This window comes from Nannospalax galili, unplaced genomic scaffold (genome assembly GCF_000622305.1).
Source record: "Nannospalax galili isolate Female #2095 unplaced genomic scaffold, S.galili_v1.0 scaffold2150, whole genome shotgun sequence".
NCBI classification, from domain to species: Eukaryota; Metazoa; Chordata; class Mammalia; order Rodentia; family Spalacidae; genus Nannospalax; species Nannospalax galili.
The window spans coordinates 212,258-235,246 of NW_008328002.1; the positions used below are offsets into that span (position 1 = coordinate 212,258).

At 40.2% G+C, this 22,989-nt stretch overlaps 1 protein-coding gene across 1 annotated transcript in view; it reads right to left on the reverse strand.

Annotated features, from left to right (window-relative positions):
- Positions 1–18,192, reverse strand: part of Als2 (alsin Rho guanine nucleotide exchange factor ALS2) — a gene marked incomplete in the record, with an annotated part of 89,861 nt that extends 71,669 nt beyond the window's left edge. The window contains 3 exon segments of the mRNA XM_008842598.2: positions 1,555–1,709; positions 3,284–3,361; positions 18,092–18,192. Coding sequence (XP_008840820.1) covers positions 1,555–1,709; positions 3,284–3,303 — 175 coding nt within the window.
- Positions 18,193–22,989: the final 4,797 nt, after the last annotated feature.

Below are 22,989 nucleotides of genomic sequence, written 5' to 3' on the forward strand. Positions count from 1 at the left end.
AAATTTTTAAAAAGATAACACATTTGTGAAAAGTTTCCAAATATCTTAATATATCCCAAATATTTTATTTAAAACAACAATAAGGGTTGAGTTCATAGCTCAGTGGTGGAATGCGTGCTTGCCGTGTGTGAGGCCCTAGTTCAATCCCCAGTACTGCAAAAAAAAAAAAACCACAAACGAATAAACAAAACACAGTAATAAAAAAATTCTAAAATATATTTTTGAGAACTATATATTTTGAGAATCATAGTGCAGATGTTGAAAATATAGTTTATAGGGCTGGAGAGATGGCTCAGCAGTTTAGAACACTGGCTGTTCTTGCAGAAGACCCAGGTTCGAATCCCAGCACCCCATGGCAGCTAATAACTGTCTGTAACTTCAGTTCCAGGGGATCTGACAGCCTCTTCTGTCCTCCGTGAGCATTGCATGACACAGGTGCACTTACCTACATGCAGGCAATACATGCATACACATAAAATAAAAAAAGTGTTTTCCTAAAATCCTATTATAAAAACAATATAATAATGTATTAGAAAAACTCAATGTTTATCCCATAAAACCTCTAAAGCCAGATTTAAGTTTTGTTTCCTAGAGTTTTTTTTTCTTACTTCCTATAAGGAAAATATAAAGTATTACTTATATGTTTACTGAGCAGAAATTTAAAAAGTGAAATCAAAGGCAATCTTGACCCCAAATCAAATTTTCAATTACTAGGCTGATAAATTGGCATGGGGATGAAAAGTGTTGCTCTATATAAATTATAGTACATGTTTCTACTTTAAATATGCCTTTCTAAGCTGGTTTTCATGCCTAAGGAAAACTAAACTAAGAGAGTATGGCCCAGGGACTTATGGGTGGTGGCAGAGGAAGGCTCTGAAAACAGATGGAGCTCCAGTTCTGACTCCTCCAACACCTTACTTCCTGCACTAGTGAAAATTATATAACCTCAGACCTTCATATCTATGAAAAACAATGGGAGCTGCCTCAGGAGGTGGCAATTGAGTGAGATCCAAAGGGAAATGCTTAGGGTTAGTCTGGGCACACAAACTTCAGCTGCTATACTGTCTGTCTGAAACAGTGAACAACAAAAACAATATGAAAAGCGTCTCTAAGAAATCTTTTTACAAAGTTAATTTTTTTTTTTTTTTTTCGGTCTTTTTGAGACAGGGTCTCCCTGTAGCCCCAGCTGTCCTGGAACTCACTATGTAGACCAGGCTGGCCTTGAACTCACGGAGATCCGCCTGCCTCTGCCTCCCGAGTGCTGGGATCAAAGGCGTGCACCACCACGCCCAGCCTACAACCTTAATTTTTTATGCACTAACTACTATAAAATCTTAAAACTATAATTCTCTCTTTTATTCAATTTAATGGAATATTTTTTAAAAATTAATGTGATTTTTATAAAGGGTAAGGATATATTTTGAGAACAAAATGATATAATCTGCAACAAATTTCAGAAAGAGCCCATGGTAGCCAGTAGCACTTTTTCCTGATCTGGCACACACAGGCATTTATGAGCATTTCAGTCAGCATATGCTAAGCCATTTTTAATACCTTCAGTCAGAAGAACTCCATGTTTCACTCCAAGGGCTGCCTGAAGCACGGTCTTTCCTCCCCAGCCCAGCAACCTCTCTGGTGTCAGGGAAAAGGATCCTGCCTGCCAGACATGGACCAGGCCTCTTTCTTTGGATCCTTCTGCCTCTGTTGAGCTACAAACATTATTTTTCAAAACAAGGTTTAATTATTCCTGTAATTCAAAACTGTATCTTTTGTTCTTAATACTTCCCATGAAATTATACCTCCTTCTTTTGCATGTGTGCTGGAGAGAGGGAGAGAAAAAAGAAGGGGGGGGAGGACTGCAGGGAGGTGGAGGGAGAATGAGAATGAATATCTGAGATTGTATCTTATACCAGCACAAGGAAAGGATGACTAGGTCAGACATCTTATACCAGCACAAGGAAGGAATGACTGGTTCAGACAGTTTAATTAGCACTTAACTTTATACTTTGTTATGACACCGGAGCCAAGGTAAAACAACTAAGGTTGGGGGATGGTCTAAATCCATAACTTACTTCTGTGCAATAAATAGAGCCTCGGCTATTTCTGTAGGTTTTATGGCTTGGTAGCATAAAATTTCTAACTTTAGAGAATTTGATGAAAAAGAGATGAGGAACTTAAGTCTGTATTTCACTTTATGTTGGCTTTAAATCTATAATTTGTATTAAATTTGTTTGCTTGTTTGTGGTGTTGGGGGCTAAACCCAGGGCCTTGCACACAATAGTTAAGTCTCTACAACTCAGCTCTAACCTCAGTCCACTGCTATTTAATTTTTTAAAATTTGTATTTGGTATATAATTGTACATAGAAAACAACATATTATTTCTACACATGTACATATATGTAATGGCCAGATGATTAAGTCAGGATAATTGGCATATTCCTCATGTCAAACATTTATTTTGTATTGGGAATATTCAAAATCCTCTCTACCTAGCTTTCTGAAATAGAGCTGGGCACAGAGGTACTCTCAAGTGCTGGGGTTACAGGTATGCACCACATATCTGCCTATTTCAAGTTTTCTGAGGAACCTCTATATTATTTTTTTATTACTTAGATTTTTTTTTTAAAGAAACAAATTCCTAACAGATGACAGTAAAATCTTTTATGCTTTACTTATATTCTAAGGAAAGAATTCTATCTGCTGACTTTAAGTCAAAGAATATAAAACACACAGCCCTTCTACGAAGATATTGTTTCCTTTACAAAGTTTTCCTACAGGGTCACACATGGTGCTTTTGTTTCCTTGTTTCTAGAAAAAAAATTCTAAAATTTTAGTGGAAGCAGGGAGCTTTTTAAAAATGTCTCTACTTTTCCTAAACAATATTCCCTTAAATTACAGTCCAGCATTAAAATCTATAGAAGGAAAGCCAAAAATTTAACCTTTTTAAATATCTTCTGTGACTCGTTTTCTAGGGACAGAAGATTACTAGCAAGAAATAAGTCCACCTCTGAACCTTGAACCGACTGTAAGAAAAGATGGCCTCAAGGGTTTTAAGACAATGAAGATGAGAACATAGAGTGTCTTTATAAGCACAAGAAACTAGCAACAAAGTTTATCACTAATCAGCTTTATTTAAATGTGTATCTCTTTACTAATTAATTACAAACTCAACTATGTACTCTCATTTCATATCATCAAAAAGAAAATTAAACAGAAGAAATGTCGTATCCATGTGGAGCTGTCTGCTGTGCTTTCCTAGGATGGAAAAGGAAATGATATTACCTTATCTTCTTTGAGTCCATCGGTCAGTAGGAATACTCCATCACCAAATCACTCCCTTAGCAAGAGTTACAGAAACACCTAAGTGGGGAAACATAGGTAAACAAAGGGCAGTGAAAGGACGTTTGAAGGCTCTGCTATGTTATCCTGGGGAGGGGGGAGCAGGCTTCTAACAAGTGTACATTTACTGGGTAGTAACTATGCAGAGAAACTATTTAAACTATTTGATATCCAGCCTACTCGAAGTCAAATCTCTAGAAGGAGCCTGCCCACTGCGCTTATAAAAATGCATATTGACTGTCAACTGCAAGGCCAAAGAAGAAAAAGGCTACCTACAAGTAAGCTGTACTGTTCTAGGCAACAGGTTGGGGTATTTTTTATTATTATAAAGAAGGTAGTTTAATCTGCACATCAGTGTGTTCAGTACAAGGAATCACATACATATTAATGTTACTTTTTAAAAGTACTTCTGGGACACATGGAAGTATCAGATGGAAAAGATTTTTTAAAAATCTCAATAATGTATCACATTCAAGTAACTTTAACTTACATTTGCAGTAATGCACAAAATATTACATTATTAAAATACATGAACATGTTTAATGCTATATCACCAAAATGCAAAGTTGTCCATCTGTTGGAACTTATATAGTATTTTCCACAAATCAACTTCAATTAAAACAGGCCTCATAACCAAAAGGGCTATAAGCCTGAATTTTTGTGTGTGTGTCTTTATTATTATTTATTTTATGTATATGAGTGTATTGCCTGCATGTGTTAAAGTGCACCCACGTCATGCAATGCCTGCAGAGGTCAGAAACAGGCATTGGATCCACTGGAACTGGAGTTACAGATGGCTGTTAGCCAACATGTGGGTGCTGGGAATCGAACCCAGGTCTTCTGCAAGAGCAGTCAGTGCTCTTAACCACTGAACCATCTCTCCAGGCCCATAAGTCTGAATTTTAAATGAGCTGTTTCTAAATCTACCACTCATCATTTGATCTAGAGAGGCTGAAGGTGTTGATAGGGCAGAAGCTTGAGTCTAACCAATCACCAGCTTAGCATCTCTGTAAAGTTCACTTATGCCCCTGGCAGGCCATATACTCAACTGGTAGAGGTACTGTCAGATACTGTATTCCACAACCAAGCTGAGTGCTCACCAGAAATCAGTGCTATTTGTTTTCAATCCACAGCTCATCTGTCCAGTGTGCCTGTAATACTCAAAACGCAATTTAATTCTGTAAGTCAATGAAATACGAGTGCAAAAAAATTTTTTTCCTATGAAAACTGGACTTCTATGCTTTGAAGACTTTTAAAAACACATCATAGCATGCGCACGCACACACATACACACACACACACACACACAAACACACACACACACACACACACAAATTGGTATGAGAAAGACCAGGAGGGAAAAAAAATCTTAATTATTTTAGAATAATTCAATACTCAGATTGCTTGGTATCTTTAAATTCTCATTTTAGTTTAATGAAACTGAAGTTGCTGTGGATGTGTTTGGTGATAGAGCACTTGCTTAGCAGGTTCAAACCCTAGGATAGCACCCCAGCATCCTCACTAAATAATAAAATAAAACCCATCACCCAAAACCTAGGCATGATAACATATGGCTGTAACCCCAGCTCTCAGGAAGCTGAGGCAGGAAGATTAAAAGTTCAGTGCCAGCCTGGGTATGGTGACACACACCTAAGGCTTGGAAGGTAGAGGCAAGAGGATCATGAGTTCAAGGCCAATCTGAGTTACACAAAACGTTATCTCAATAAATTACTAAATATTAAGAAATAAAAGTAATGAAGGAAGAAAAAGAAAATTCAAGACTAGTCTGAGTACACAGCAAGCCCTGCCTCAAAACACAACAGCAAAAAAAAAAAAATCATTTGATGAAAAAGAGCTATAAAAAAATTAGTGTACAAATATTATGACCCATTAGTTCAGAAATCGATTGAAAAAAGAAAAATGAAGAGGCAGAAGAAATGCTGAATGCATTTCAACTCAGAAATTCACATTTTTAAAGACACCAAAATTCATGAAAAAATAAAAGTAATGAAGTTTTATTCATGTGGACCCTAAAATACTGGGGCCAAATTTGTGACTTTTCTGCACAGGGGCATGACATGGTCACTGTGCTCTGGCAACAGCCCACACCTGTGGGGGTGAGCTAAGAGGCCATCTGTTTATTCCAGACTGCCCGTGAGTGCTCAGTGCTTCCCATCTGTGTATCCGGAGGAAATTACTTTCTACCTTGTACATGCTTAATTTAGAAGAGTGTTGAATCATTCAAAGTTGGGTAAAGGGTACTATATAAACAAAAAACAAATCTGAATAAATGCAGTGCTATTGAATAAATAGAATTAGTAAGTGCTACTAACACTCTGTGCATGGTAGTAACTAGATTTAGTAATATGTCTATGTCCACTTCGTGCAGTAAATTCTGAAGCCAAATCTACTCTGCTTATCTGTCAGAGATTAAGGAGTTGTACTTTGGATTATATTTCGACAATACCTAGCAGAAGCCAGAGAACTCTTTTAGGAGGACACGGAAGTGTACAAGCACACCTCATTTCCCACAATGGATTTGCCACATGTCAACTGAATTTTGTCCTACTGCCTGACAATCAAAATTGCCATAAGCTAGGTATGGTGGCACACACATACAATCCCAGCAATTATGAGGCTGAGGCAGGAGAATTGCTATGAGTTCAAGGCCAGCCTAGGCTACATGGTGCATTCCAGCTGGCCTAAGCTACAGTATAAGATGCTGTCTCAAAAAAGAAAAAACAAACAAAACTATGGGCTCAGAGGCTAAGAGCATGTACTGATCTTGCAGAGGACCCAATTTCAGTTCACAGTACCTATGGCTCACAACTGTCTTTAACTCCAGCTCCAGGGGAACCAGTACCTTTGGCTTCCAAGGTGTACTTGCCTGCACTTATATGCACACACACACACGCACACACATACACGTGTGCACACAGAAAAGAAATAAAAACACAAAATAAAAACTAATACAAAAAAAATTAGGGAGTCAGAGAGAGAGGCAATGATGGAAGCTGGGCCAGAGATGCCCACTGCTGACTATAGATGGGAGAAGGCAGCCAACAGCCAAGGAATGAATGGCATCTACCAGTTGAAAAAAAAACAAGGAAGAGGATTTTTCTCCTAAAGCCTGCAAAAAGAGGCAGCCACACAAATAACCTTGATTTTTGCCTTGTAAGACCTATGTCAGACTTGTAATCTATAGAAATCAAAAATAATACATTTGTGTGTTAATAAGCCAAGAAATTTGTACCAATTTTACAGCAGCCATAGAAAACTAACATCTAGGGCTGGGGATGTGGCTCAGTTGGTATAGTGCTTGAGAGCATGCACCAAGTCCTGGGTTTGATGCCCAGCACCACATAGAACTGGGCACACACTTCTAATCCACTTAGGAAACAGAGGCAGATGGATCAGGAAATTCATCTTGGCTATACAGAGATTGAGGCTAGCTTGGGCTACATAAGAGCATCAAAAAAATCTATTATATAATAGATTATTGATGTATTTATAGGGGCTGGAGAGATGGCTTAGCAGTTAAGAGCCAGGTTCGAATCACAGCACCCACATGTCCCTAACTCCAATTGCAAGGGATTTGATGCCCTCTTCTGACCTCTGTGGGCATTGTACAACATGGGTGCACTTACATATATACAGGCAATACACTCACACACATAAAAATGAAAAATAAAAAATAAATTTAATGTATTTATAGATCTGTGTCTCTTTTTCTTTCTCTTTTGATATGGTCTTATTATGTAGCCCAGACTGACCTCAGATTGGTAATCTTCCTGCCTCAACCTCCCAAGTACTAAAATCATAGGTGTGCACCGCCACACCTGGCTTCATTTTGTAAGATGTTTGACTTTTTCAAGAAGACATGTCTGCCTAAAACTCAAATAGGACAAGAAGAAAATTGCCTGCTATGGGAATCCTGCAGTTCAATGCTCACACAGGTAAATAAACTTGGTGTTTATCGATTCCATTTAACAATCTTTCTCAATTATGTATTTCCCACAGTAAAAGAGTAAGCCAAAAAATTTTGTTTTTCTAATGTTTTTATGATTGCTTCTCCAGGTGAATAGTATTTCAACTTCCTTAGGTTCTTTCATTGCTTTACATTTTAAATTGGTATAAAATGGCCTTACTGTGGGACTCCGCTGAAGATAGTTCTTTCTCCCTAGGTGGAGGTCTAGTAAGGTCCTTGTGCTACACTCCTTCGGAAGACAGAACCCCTGCACTCTACTGCTTTTCTTCCATAAATAGGAACTTCCTCCCACTGACCTGTATTATGTTAATAACTCTGATAAAGAACCTCTGTTGTTGAATAAATAGCACTTGCTTGAAGTTAGAGAATCTAGGGTCCTCTTATCCTTATGGCCTTTCCACAGACCAATGGTATCTCCATAAATCAAACAACCTGGACTCAAGGGGCCCTGCCAAGCTACTAAGTTAGAGGAGCCAAAGAACAAATCTAGGTTCACTCTAAAATGTATCACTCTATAAAGTATCTCCTTTACAGTGAAAATACTGAACTCTCAGATGACCCATTAAAACTAAGCAAACCTGGGTTCTTAATGAAATGACACTATTTTTTTCAATGTATTTTTTAACTGAATAATTGTGGATTTCATACAATATATCTTAATCATATTTAGGCCCCCTCCCCTGCCCACACCCTCCCATAGCCCACCGACAGAATTTCATGCATTCTGTCATATATGTTAAGGCCCATCAAGTCAAGTTTGTGTACCCAGATGTTCCCAGTTCTATGCAACCAGCCAAAGTGTAAAGAACAAGAGACTGCGGAGTGCATGTCGTTGGATAGGACTCCTATATTAAACCTCATCAACCCCGGGCACAGGGACCATTGTGGAAGAGGAGGCGGAAAGATTATGAGAGTTAGGAGTGGTGCATGACCAGAAGGAAACAGTCTTACAGGCTCCTGGGAACTTGTTCATATGAACTTACAGCAATGGTGGTAGCATTCCAAGACCCATGCAAGCTAAATCAGATAAAAACCAGCATAGAACCAGTGACACCACTTTTAGATTCCACTGGATACACATTTTCCTGTGACATTCAATGAAGAAATGAGCTTCCTGAATCCCTTCCAGGGATTACAGGTATAAGCCACTACACCTGCCTAGTCTAAGTTAGGTACATTTTACTGTAAGTTAGGTGCATAGTCAAAGATACTGGTTTAATATCATGATCTGGGAATGTTCTAAAAAGAATCTGGTCTAGAGGTCATTATTGTTAAATAAAGAGTTATAAGCCAGGCATGGTGGCATATGTCTATAATCCCACCACTGAGGAGGCTAAGGCAGGACTGTCTTGAATTTGAGACCAGCTGGGGCAATACAGCAGGACCCTGTCTAAAAAGAAAAGCTACAAACCATTTACAGCTTTGCAATACCTTAACCAGAAATCCAAAGTCCAAAAAGCTCTGAAAACAAAAAAATTTTATCTTTTTTGATAGCAAAAGTCTAGTCTGACCTCAATTCATCCACTGTAAAATCTAACCTAAATTAATAAATTGATTTGTCTTTTGTATCCTTTTAAGGCAAATACTCCCCTATGTTGCAGAAATATCAACATGATCAAGACTGGTACCACATAAGCCACAGGTGTTATATAACATACAGTTTATACACCTTGTTCTAGAGAGAGAGAGAAAAAATCTCAATTCCAAATCTTAACTCTTCCAAATAAAGGCCTCAAAAACTTATATTCTTAGAAACCACTACAGTTTTTGATACTTGTCTCCCAACTTTTAACTATTTTATATACTTCATTCAGTTTCTTTAATGTACTTGGAGTTTGGGGGCAGAAGGTAGGAAGGGGGAGCAGTAGACAGATGGAATCTTACTATGTTACCCTGGTCAGCTTCAAACTCTGGGGCTGAAGTGATCCTCTGGCAGCCAAGGGTCCACTGTAGGTAGTATCTTATGTCTTTCTAACTAATCCAATGGCTTTCTACAGAAGACAGTATCCTTAAGACATAACACCCCTCACCCGTGTGTGTGTGTGTGTGTGTGTGTGTGTGTGTGTGTGTGTGTGTGTGTTTTGAGACAGAGTCTCACTATTTAGCCCTAGCTGGCCTCACGGTTGAAGAAGCAATTCCTCTTGCTCTGTCTGGAGAACACTGGGATAACAGGAATGCACCCCCCGCCCACAGCACAGGGGTGGGGGTGGGGGTGGGGGAAGGATAAAATAAAGGAGCAGAGCAAATTGTATTGTAAATCCTGAAGGAATTTACAAAGTAACTAGCAGCATACTAAAGACACAAAATCGCTAAATTTTAAGTAGCCATCAAAAAATGTGTTTCTTTTGTGTGAGATTGAGGAGTTGTGAGACAGCACTGCACCCCATAGTCTAGGCTTGCCTGGAACATCTGCAATCCTCCTCCCTCAACTTCCTGAATCCCTTCCAGGGATTACAGGTATAAACCACTATACCTGCCTAGTCTAAGTTAGGTACATTTTACTGTAATGTAATATAATTTAAGAGAATCCAGTATGTGGCAGAGGGTAAAATGACTAACAAATATTTCCTTCAAGAGTCTTGATTACTATGCTTACAAGCAGATGAAGGCAAATTTAGGAGTCAAGCATCTGACTACAAATAACCTAGACACCAACAACTGCTTTCTGGATATCCTGCCCTTTACAGAAAGCTGTGAAAAACTCACCTGGCCAGGAAGAACTGACATACTAGCCACCTTGAACTGTCAGAGCCACCTCAAATCCCAGCCCCTTGTCCTTAATTGCTCCACAGGAAGTGTTACCTGCTGCATGGGAGCTGACCAGCCTTTAAATCTTGACCCGTGAAGAATTTAGTAAATTAGCTGAATCAATTTAGTAGCTACCCTAGGAAGCTACTATGATTTAATACATATATATATATATAATTTTTTTTTTTTTTACTAATAGGAGAATGTATTTACTCCTTCTTGACTGACTTAAAAACTCTTGGAGGTCAGAGAGCATGAATTCCTGCTATACCTCATATCCATGCTAACCACTGCAAACAAGTAGACTACATTTAAGGAGTACCCAAGTGGAAGGCATAGCCCTTGACCTCAAGTCACAACTGCAGATTTTCAAATAGTATAAGACATCTGTAGTGCCTATAATAACTAAAGTCAATCTCATACATAAAAGGAAAATGGGAAAATGTCTTCTTATAATAGAAACCTTTTTTGTAGTGCCTATAATAATTAAAGTCAGTCTCATACATAAAAGGAAAATGGGAAAATGTCTTCTTATAATAGAAACCTTTTTTTTTTTTGAGACAGGGTAGCACATAGCCCAGGCTGGCCTCAAACTCACTATGTAGCCAAAGATGACCTTGAACTCCTGATCTTTCAACTCCATTTCCCAAGTGCTGGGATTACAGGAATACACCACTATACTTGGTCTATAAAATGCTAGGGATGGAACTCAGGGCTTCACGAATGCTAGGCAAGCACTCCAGCAACCCAGCTACATACCCAGCCCTCATAATAGAAACTCTTGTATCTAATTTGCTAGTGGTATATCCTAATCATGAAGGCTCATTTCCTGTCTCTACAAACGTTAATCCACAGAATAATAATTCCTTTTTATCTTTAGTGCACAGAGACAAGTCTGGATGCAAATGGAGACACAAAGGGAGTTCTCTATCTCTCCCTCTCTCTCTCACACACTCACACTTACACATACATAAACACACAGGACTGAACCCAAGGCTTCAAGAATGTTTGACAAGCACTCTACCACTGACCTTAGTCTTTTCTAATTTTGTTTTGTTTTGTTTGTTTTTGTTTTTTGAGACAAGGGTTCCCTGTAGCCCCAGATGGCTTGAAACATGATATGTAGACAGGCTGGACTCAATCTCACAGAGATCCACCTGCCTCTGCTTCCTGAATGCTGGGATATCTTTTGTATTTTGCTAAATTACCAAGGCTGGCTTCCAACTTGGATTCCCCCTGCTTCAGCCTCCCCAGTACCTGAGATACAGGTATAACCGGTATTCACTTACCATACTCAGTTTAGTCTTTTTTTCTTTCTAATTCTGAGAGATGTTCAACATCTAAGCCAAGTGTGTGTGTGTGTGTGTGTGTGTGTGTGTGTGTGTATGCACTGTGCAAGAGTCCATTTTCTCCTTCCACCATTCAGTTCCAGGATACTGAACTAAGGTCACCAGGTTTGGTGGCAGACACCTCCTTTACCTGCTGAACCATCTCATCACATACACACCTTTTTTTAAATGGCTTACTGCTCTCAATCTGAGACCTACTAAAACTTAGCACTCTTCTGACTGTTGGAATTCTCTAAAAGGGAAGGGTATGTAACCAGGGGACAATGTATAATAAATGTCCAGCAATACCCATTCAGTTTCTTTTTGGGCTTACTTTTTGTTTTTAAAAATGAGTTTTTCAAAATTAGTAAATTTCTCATAAAATATTTTGTAGTAATGCCACATAATTAAGAGGCATAAATTGGTGCGGTACCTAAGAATTTGAAGTTTAATTGCTAGAATTATAATACCCATCTGGCTAATGCATTTAATAACTAACGTAGCCAACTCAAATGTTAAATAAAATGTTCATGACTATATAAAACCTTAGTAACGTCCTATTTAAGCCAGTCTATATCCAAATTCCTTTCAGGGCATTGTGATTGAACATAGTCCCTTGACACTTTAACAGTTCATGATGGATTTATGTCTGCATTTCCCAAGAATCTCTAGCATTTTAACTCCCCTGCAGCCTTTAAACAGGGCTCTTTCCTCATTTCCTGAAGAAAGCATTTTCCCAGGACACAGAGCCAAACTGCAAAGTAAAGTTAACTAGATAATCAGTCTGTTTCCTCTTTGTAGAGCAGTTTTGCACAGAGGAACTGCCCTGCACATTCCTTTTTTATAGTAGGGATGATGATGTTCCAGGCTCTACTGCTCTTAAGGCCACAAAATAAAATGAAGAAAGCATACAGGAAAAGAGCCTTGACTATAAATAAAAATTGTAAAGTGCAATTTCACAAACCATCTTAGCCATACATAAAAATAAACAACAAATCCATATCCTCAGCATCTGGTGCTTAACAGATATTAACATATTTAAATTTCCCTTACCCTTTTTTTCTGGGGGGGGGGAATGGGAGATCAGGGTCTCACTATATTCACTACATAGCCCAGGGTGGCCTTAAATTTGCAAATGTTTCAATCTCCCAAGTGCTTGGATTACAGATATAAGCCACCATGCCCAGCTAGCTCCTTTTTAAAACAGAACAAAGTTACAAATAGAATTGAAGGAGCTCCATTCAGTTACCCATTGTTCATAAACTTACAGTTTATGAACTCTCATTAGCCATATATATCCATAAACAATGCATGCTATTTTGTTTTCATGTATATACCATGTATATACCCTTTGGCAACTCGTTTTTTTCACCCAATATAATGTACTTGTGATGCTCTTTGTTGACAAGTACTGATCTAATTCATTCACTTTTTTACATTCAATTGCATGAATAATCCAGTTTAGTCTCCTACTGATGTTCTACTTCATTGCTATTTTAAAGAGCTTCTATAATAATTCTTGTTACATGTTTGTTCAGAAAGCTGTCTTGGATTTAAGTTAAGAAACTGGTTCAACAAAACTTGGACTGTGGAAGAAAAGAACACTGGAATGAATGTTAGCTGGATGCCATCATTGGGTCAGAACCACAACCTTCCTATACAGGGCTCATGCAAATGAGGAACTGTGATAACTCAGAAGAATACTTAAATCCTTACTAATTAAGAGAAACAGGAATTGGTCAATTTGTGGACTTGGGGGGACTAAAGCTAATCTTCTCTCTGGGTATAATTCACTGGCAAAATTTTTGGGATTTTTCTCATAAGATTTGAGAAAACTGTATTTCTTCACATTTAAAAGCATTATATAACAATCCCCAAAAGTCTCTAATACTTTATTGATGGAATTATGTTTTTAGCCAGGCTCAGTTGTTGAATGCCTGCAATCCCAGCACTTGGAAAGCTGAGGCAGAAGTATGGCAAATTCCAGGCCGGCCTGGGCTACATACAAAAAAATAGAACAAAAGACATTTGCTAAACACGCCACCATTATATACCCAGAGGAATAGAGGATACAGACAGGAAAATGAGTACAATACCAAAATGAACAACCTCATACTTCGCTGCTATTTTATTTGTATATTTCTGGTTACCAAGCATTTTCTAAAGAACTGACACTATAAAAGCTACAAGTTTCTTATTACTGAAAACTGAATGATTTGGTTATTAATGGGAAAGAGGTTTTTTTTTTTAAGTCTCTAAAAAAAAAAAAAGAAAGAAAAAGAAAACCCACGCTGGAAAGATAACTCAGTGGGTACAGTGCTTGCTGCACAAGCATGAAGACCCAAGTTCCAATCCCCAAGACCCAGGCAGGTAAAAGCCAGGTACAGCAGCATGTGTCTGTAACCCAGCCCTTGGGAGGGAGGTGGAGGAGACAGGAGGATCCTAGGGCTTGCTGGCTAGGAGTTCTAGATTCAGTGATAGATTCTGTTGCAAAATAATTAATTATAATAGATAAAGTGAAATGTGATAAAGAAACCAGATGTTGACCTTTGGTCTAAACTCATACACACACACACACACACACACACACACACACATACACATACACATACACATCCAAGCCAGGTTTGATAAACTTGGGAGGTGTAGGCAGGAAGATCAAGAATTCAGTTATGGGGGCTACATGGCAAGGCCATCTGGAAAATTTTTTTAAAAAAAGAAAATCCTACCAAGAAAAACTGTATCGTTAATACCTAAATATGTGGCAAATTTAATTCTCCAAAATTATAAAAAGAGCTAAATTTTTTGAAAGTCACTAGCAAGCTCAAAGCATTCCTCCCAGTAACTGCAAAGGAGTTCAAATTCCACTACAGCAGAGTAGGCCTTCTTATGCATTCTCAACTAGTGCCACTCTACCGTCCTGTGTACTTTCCAAATCATACTTACCAAGTCTCATATTGATACAAAATTCTATATAGGGATTAGACATAACAATTTGCTGGATGCTTTTTGGTTTATCAGTTTGATGTCTCAAGTAATGACATCTTTTCTTCCACATTCCCAATGAATGATGGTCCTCTAATCTCCAAACTTGGTCATTCTCTGAGTTCCTTAGATCATGCAGGTAAAGATTTTCCACCCTTAGCTAGACAGAGTCTACAACCCTGTTCAGTATTAAGATGGTTCAGAATATGGAACTTCAGAACTGAGACTGTAGCTCTGTTGACAGAGTGCTTGCCTAGGCAGGCATGAAGCCCTCGGTTCAATTCAATTCCCAGCACCAAATAAACCTGGTATGGGAGACTGCACCTGTGGTCCCAGCAACTCTGGAAGTGGAAGCAGGAAGATTAGAAATTCAAGGTCATCCTCAGCTATATTGTCAGCCTAGGCTACATAAGATCTCTCTGTCTCTCTCTGTCTAGCTCTCTCTCTAAGAGGGGGGTAACCAGTCAACCCTTAAAATTAAGAGACTGAAATCTCAGAGGGAGAAATTGAGACAGAATAGTCAGGGGAAATTAAGGGGACATGGGAGAGAGACAAGGAGCCCTCACTCTCACTCTGCAGGCTGAAAATAAAGATCTCACAAACAAGATTATGAACCATATTTAGTGCAAACGTGTCTAGGGCTAGTGAGATGGCTCACTGGGTAAAGGCACTTGCTGCCAAGGCTGAGGATCTGAGTTCAATTTCCATGGACCCATAAGGTGGAAGGAGAGAGCCAACTCGTGAAGTTTTTCATCTGATCGCCACATGTGCACTGATATACAAGCTTGCATGCGTGCGCGCACACACATACACACACACACACACACACACACACACACAAAATAAACTATAGCAAAAAAAATTTAAACATGTCTACATATTCCTGTGACTATGTATAGGAAGGATTCCTTTGACCTTGTTTCTTAGCAAAATGCTAACCTATACAATGTATCATAAACCACCTATAATCTTTACTAAAGAAAGATTCTTTAGATAAAAATAAGCATACCCAAACAAATTTATTTAGTCTTTTAATTTTTTTTTCTTTGGGGGGAGATGGGGTGAGCAAGGGAAGTGAGATAGTCTTTTGTAGCCCCAGGCTGGCATGGAACTGGCAATGTAGCTGAGGATGACCTTGAACTCCTGACTCTTTTGCCTATTTGCTGGGATTATAGGCCTGTACTGGCTTTACTTAATCTTTTAAACCCTTTGAATGATGCAACTTCAAAAGCCACCATCATATATATCATATATATATGATATATATGTATATGTTATATATAAATCACATATATGTATCATGTATGTGTATATCATATATGTATCGTCATATATATCATATATGCTGTGTATATATCCTTGAGAAGCACCTTCTTTCCTTCTTTTTGTTAAAATGCTTAAAAATGTTTTTGAGACAGGATCTTGTTCTGTAATTCAACTCAGACTGCCCTAGAACTTACTATGAAGCCCAGACTGGCCTCAAACTTGAAGCAATCTCCTTGCTTCAGTCTCCTGAGTGCTGGGATTATGAACATGCATCACTGTAGGCAGCTGGAGAAGCTGTTTTCTTAAGCATCCCCTGCATCAACTCCTGTGCCTAAAATACTAAACCTTTTCTTGAGCAGAGTATGGTGGCACATGCTTGTAATCCCAACATTCAGAGGCTGAAACCAGCCTGGGCTACAGACTAAGATGCTGTCACAAAATAATATGTCCCAACTTTTCTTCATTTAAGGAAATACAGAATTATAGGAAGCTGGTAGGAACCAGTGATGCATTTTACAACTACTTTTAGAAGAAACATAGCATGGACTTTAAACCTGGGATTACACATCTTGGGAATTGAACTCCCATCACCAGGCTTGACAAGAAAGTACCTTCCATCATGCCCATGTTTCCAAATTTTAATATTGTGAAAGAGCTTTGAATTTTCTTGCTATAACTCTAAACATCATATCTGCCAATACTTGTCATAGCTTAGGAAGTAATAAATTTGTAACAGGTATGAATTACATCAGCGTATATTTCACATTAAAAATGTCTTTATGGAATACCAAAGTTGTCAGGGATCACCTCGCCTTGGAATCTTCTTTTTTCCCTAAAAATACATTTTAAAATTATTTAAAAAAAAAAACTATAGTTGTTCTATTAAGTTATGTATTAGTGGCTCTCACTTAAGAAGCTTGTACCCACTGCAGGGTGTGTACAACTGTCCTTCTCTTAGATGGTGCTCTCCCATTATCTTAGTGGCCAAGGTTTAATACTATATCAAAATCTTTTCTTAATAAACTCCAACTTTATTTCACTAAAAATAAACATTAAAATTATCTTTTCTACCACTTCAGAAACAAAAAGCCATGATGTAGCCTGGGTCATGATATACTACATGAATAATAATTATATAAAGAGTTAGTATGTACTGATTATTTACCATGACCTAGACACAGTAATAAATGAGACAAAAACTATACATGCAAAGCTCAGCATAGAGATAAGAAAACTGTGGCAAAAAGGCTCAAAGAAAGAAGTGATCAAGGTATATCTAGATCCAAAGCCTGGGATTTCAACCACTATGCTTATACTATGAGAGCTGAAATCCTGCAATTTAAGCTGGGCAAATCTTAGCACTTGAGAAGCTATGGCGGGAGGAATGCCACAAGCTCCACACCATCCTGGGCTACAGAGGAGTCCCTTTTTTTTTCAAAAAGAAAAAGAAAAACCGAAAATTTTTCACTTATTTCAATTCCCTACATATTCACTAACTCAAAGATCAAGCAGTCGCTCCCAATCATACACATAAATGATAAACAGGAAAAAAATGACCAACTGTTTTGCTGCATTTTTTTTCACCTGCACAGAATAAGCATACATCACACAAGCTTATCCTTAAGAGCCGTTGAAAGAACACTTACAGGCACCAATAAATACACGCGCAATAGAATAAGGTCCTCAGTTCAGGCACAACAGTTATTCCCTTTTCCATCCTAAACCAAAAAGAAAACGCTCTTCCTGGATAGGCCAATTCAACCAGTGTGCTTTTCCTCTTCGGTCACCATAAAAGTCGTAAGCTGTAGGATGCTCCTACCAGCCTATGGCTTCTGGTCTCAAAAACAGCCTTAGGGCCGGCCAGTGCATCCTCAAGACAGCCCCTATGAGCTCTCCTGTCTTCAAGATGCTTTGATGGACCACTGATACACTAATCAAACTACTAGTTACTAAAATCAAAGTCATGTTTGTTCTTTTTCTGCCACCAAAAGCCTCGGGCTACTTTTCACTCGATGTGTACCCTGGAGGACACCCACCACGGACATTCACCAAGGTTCCCGCCGAGGGACCCGGGTTTACCAGCTTGGCGCCCAGTGTGGGCATTCAATATACCCTCCTGAATGAATGAGTGGAAAGCAGCGTGGGTGGAGGCGGGAAGAGGGGGCACGAAGGAATGCCACGCAGCTAGGACCACCGCAGTGGCGCGGGGGCTGGGATGGGCTAGGGCGAGGATCTGGGGCCGGGCCACCTAGTCTCGGGCTTCCGAAAGGCAGGCGCCGTGGGTCCCACACCGGGCAGGAGGTGGCGGGCGCCGACTCCGCAGGCCAGCACAGCACTCCCAGACCTCCGCCAGAGCCTCCGCCCGGCGGCGGGACCTCAGACCCGGCCGACCCGCCCTGGAACCCACGGACGGCCCAGGAACCAGCACTGGCTCACCTGACGGCTCGTCCCGCAGCTCCACTCCCGGTCCAGCGCGAGCCCGACTGCGGCGCGGGCGCGCGAGATCAGCTGATTCACGGGGGGCGGGGCCTCCGGCCAGGGGCGGGGTCTCAGAAAAGCCGGCAGAGGGCGGAGCGGCAAGAGGAGCTGGCGCTCGGAGTGGGTGTGGCTAGGTTGGAGGCGCCGACGGCGTCCGATAAGGATCAAGATTGCTCAGGAGGTTGACAGGCTGCTCAGCCCAGGTGGAACCATTAGTCTTAGTGCGCATTTTAACAGTAACTGAACACAGTCCTCCTGCCCTAGCGTCCGGAGCGTTCTCATGGTAACGGCGGGCCGAGCGTGAGCAAGAAGGCGTATTTTAATAGTTTTTGTTACCTCCTCAAACTGCAAGAGATGGAGTAAAAGAAGTGAAAAATCTTTGTCGGGCGTGACAATACGCTTCTGGAATCCCAGAATTTGTGAGGTGGAGGCAAGATCAGGAATTCGAGGCCAGCCACATAGCTAGTTCGATACCAGCCTGGGCTGCGAGAGGCAAAAAAAAAATTAAAGTGAGAAACCTGAATAGCTTCAAACTGCATTTCTGGACTATTCCCTAACGGAGATCTCTTCCCTTCCCTCGAACGTCATTGCTTGGCAAGGCAGGTTTGCCCGGTGTCCACTTTGTTTTCACACAAAACACTTTGTTTCCACTTTGTTGCAACCTTAAGGTGAGGCAGGAAGTGAGGAGTGAGGCAGGAAGAAAAGAATTGGTCTCTCCTATGATTCCCGTGGGGCTCTCCAAAATACAGTCTGAATAAAATCTTTTAGCTTGCTTCGCACACAATTTTACAACAATCTTTAATATTTGTCGCTGCCTCAGTCCCATTGCGCCCTGAAATTCCCTCCTGAACATTTTCCGGAGCAGCCACACAGCAAGGGTGAACTCTGCAGCTAGCCGGTATGCACAAGTGGACTTGCAAACCTACATTTACTCCATCAAGGTTAGATGCGTACCCCCGGTCTGAAGCTCTGGCGTATAAATGTCCTAAATTGGTCGCCCCCAATCCTGGACTCAGAGGCCTCTCCAGTGCTTTGCCTACCTGTAAAACTTATTCTGGACATTGAACAGTAGGATCAACTTCATCCACTTGAGCGCCAGTGCTGAAAATCACACAACCTTGAGAATGGCGCCACAGTAAATCAAAGATGTTCCGCTGTTGCTGGAGTCATTAGGGTCAGAGCCTGGGCCCTGGCAGTCCTAACGAGCTGGGTCCCCAACGGTCTTCAATAAGCCAATTAAGGAGACAAGAGTAAAAAACATGTATTCAATGTGGCCACGTTGGGAAGAACAAATAAAGAGGGCCGGTAACAAAGTCCGTCTTTCCCGTCCTGACATAAGGCTTAGGTTTAAATGGAGGGAAAGAGCTACAGTTAAGGTGTGATCATTAACACATCATGTCTCAGCTTCTGGTCCTGTGAGGTGGACTTACAAGTTGTTAGAACTGTGTGAAATTTCTTCCTGGACATCAAGCGCCCCCTCTGGCAGACACCAGGAACTCCAGCCTTTCTTTTCCCCAGCAGGAAATTCCTAAAGAAATTCCAGTTCCCTGGGGCCCACTGTTTCAGTAACCCAGTCGCCAAAGGGAGGGCACAAGTGTTTCTTTAGAGCATCTCCGTTCTTGTCAGGACGGTTCATAGCTTCAGTTGGGACATCCATGTACCAGACTATATCTATCATTGAGCTTAAAAGACAGTTGCACACTAATTAGAGTATCTCCTAGTCCCCTGCCCAGCTATCCCCACCCTCACTTACTCCCAATCTCTTACTGAACTCTCTCTATCCTGCCCACCACTTTGGGTAAAAATGAAAAATTAAAATAAAAAACTTACTCTATTACATTTCTGAAGAAAGTGAGACTGCTGAGGTGAAGTCCTTAATTCCCACCAGCTGCTATTACAAAATCTACCTTGCGATCCCAGCCTTCCCATTTCCTGGGAAGAGATGGTTTGTCCTCTCAAAAGTAATCCACCTGATTTAAGGAATCCTTCACCTATTATTCATCCCTCTCATCTGTTTTCAATCCCATCTCTGTTCTTATTCTTCCCTTTAATATATAAGCCTGCTGCAGTTTCATTTTAATCATTTTTTTCTATCTCATTTCTTTTGCAACCTAATTTTCTACCTCCACATTTTTTTAATTTTTATTTTTTTGTGTAAGAGTGTATTGCCTGCATGTATGTAAGTGCACCTGTGTCATGCAGTGCCCCCAGACATCAGAAGAAGGAGTTGGAGCCCCTGGAACTGGAGTTAGCCACCATGTGGATGCTCTTAACTGCTGAGCCATCTCTCCAGCCCCTACCTCCACTTTTTAAATTTATTATTTTATTTTATGTGTATGAGTGTTTTACCTGCTTATATGTAAGTATACCCGTGCATACAGTGCCCATGGAGGCCAGAAGAGTGTGAGAGATCCCCTGGAACTGGAGTTACAGGTGATTGTTAGCTGCCATGTGGGTTCTGGTAACTGAACCCAGGTCCTCTGCAAGAATAGCCAGTGCTCTTAACTGTTGAGCCATCTCTCCAGCCCTCTACCTCTACTTTTTGATGACCTAGCCTGACTCATCCCAGTCTGTAATCTCTGCTTTTTCAGGTATGAAGGCAGTAGTCACCTCCTAATTTTGTAATCTAATATAATGTAATCTAATAACCATACAATATAACTGCTCTGTAACAAGCCTATAAAAGAAAGATGATCTAGACATTCGGATCTGGAAGTTAGATTAATAGAGGAAAAAAAGCTAGATTCTGAGTTGTGTGTATAGTAGTCTACTAGCTATGTGTTGTTACCTATGTGGCTTTTCAGATGATACATGGTAGGTAGGGTGGTAGATAAATATGACATATATCTTTATTCTTATAACTGCATATCTTAGCTCTGAGAGAAATGTACTTAAGAATTGTCCTATGAATTACTGGACAGAGAGGCCTCAGAGGCCCCCCAAACAATCCATCATTCTTGGATGCCCACTGTAACTAGATGTTGAGACCCTATTGCTGAAGACACCACATATTTTGGTTGCAGGACCTAGAGAAATCAGTTTGGTAGTGACCAGTAAATTTCTTCCCCTAGCTAGCTTTTATAGTGCCAGAGGTGCTATGCAGGCTACTGAGGGAGAAAAGACCCTGCATGCTACAGTACAGACCTGCCAGCAAGATGGGTCTACCGTTGAAGTAGTGGCATGATTGTTATGGGGGATAACCAACTGCTTTCTGAATAGGTTTAAGGCTGGCTCCACAGAAAGGAATTCGTGCCTGGTATTATTAGCTTGGTCAAAAGCCTGTGACTGGAGAAGTCTTAGGCTCTAGGAGGAACCTACTACAGTTGTGCTAATTGCTCAGGTTGTGAAACTGCCTCCTAAATGTGTGTGTTTATACCCATAGATTTGTTCTTTTCTCAGCCTTGGTTCAGAGAAGCTTCTTTTTACAATGGACAGAAATTAATAACAATAACTGGTTCAAATGCTGAGAATAAGTGACTGAAAGTTCAGCCCTAAATAAAACATCTATATCTGCCACCCCCCAAGGCCCAGAGCATATCACACAAGAGGGGAAGAAAGAATTTAAGAACCTGAGGATGGGGGAGAGCTCCATGAAATGCTATTTCTGGACATGAAAATGGCCACTGCACTCATGCACTCACAACAGCTGTGGTTACCTGCACACCATCAACCCACTCAAAATTCCAGCAGGGATGTGGGAGTGGCAATGAGGCTCTACCCCTAGCAGAGGAGCTATTGGCAATTGATAGTTTCTGGGAGAGGAACATTTTTCTTTGAGGAAGTGGCCACTGGTAGGTTATCCATGCTCCTGTGAATGGCCCCACACCCATGGGCAGACAGAAAACACTAATTGGACTCAGTGGGTTATATTTTTTAACAGGCTATGAAGTTGGGAGGGGGATATGTTAGGGGAATCAGGGGGAATTGGGGGTGGATATGATCAAAATACATTGTATCCATGTTTGAAATTTTCAAAAAAATAAAATATATTATATAAAAAAGAATGTCCAGCCTGGACAGATGGCTCCATGGTTAGGAGTGCTTACTGCTCTTCCGGAGGAACCAAGTTTGGTTTAAAGCACCCATATCAGGCAGCTCAAAATTGCCTCTTCTGGTCTCCATAGGTAACTGCACACATGTAGCATACCCACAAGAGACACACACATACACATAAATTTTAAAAATCATTTTTTAAAATGGGAGGTGGTTAAGAGTACTGGCTGCTCTTACAGAGGACCTGGGTTTGGTTCCCAGCACCGACATGGCAGCTAACAATAGTCCATAACTCCCAATTCCAGGGGATATGATACCCTCTCCTGACCTCTGTGGGCATTGCATGCCCACGTGCACTTACATACATGCAGGCAAAACACTCATACACATAAACTAAAAATAAATTTAAATTTAAAAAATGCCCACCTACTACTGGGGAGAAGAAATGGGAACAAGAGAGTGAGAAAAACTAACTTTTCACTGTCATTTTTTTAATAAAAAATTTATTGAGAATTTCATACATGCATATAAGGTGTTTGAGCAAATCCATGCCCACTCCCTCCCTGCCAATTCCTCCCGTATCTCCCCATCACTTTTTTCTGATAACTTCAAGTACTTTTTCTTCTTTGATGCTTTTTGCTACTCTAATATTCCCCCCTCTGAAGAGTTAACCCTAAAATCTTTGGAGGATTAAATAAAAACTCCCAAATACTTTCAACATTTTTGGCATTTGGAACAGAGTATGTAGCTAAGAAGCCCAAGGACATATTGACTTTTAGCGAAGAAGCTGGCTACTTTTCTTTGGGGTCTTTTTACCCTTAACTGCCTAGCCAATTCCTACCTCCTATTCTTATCACACCATC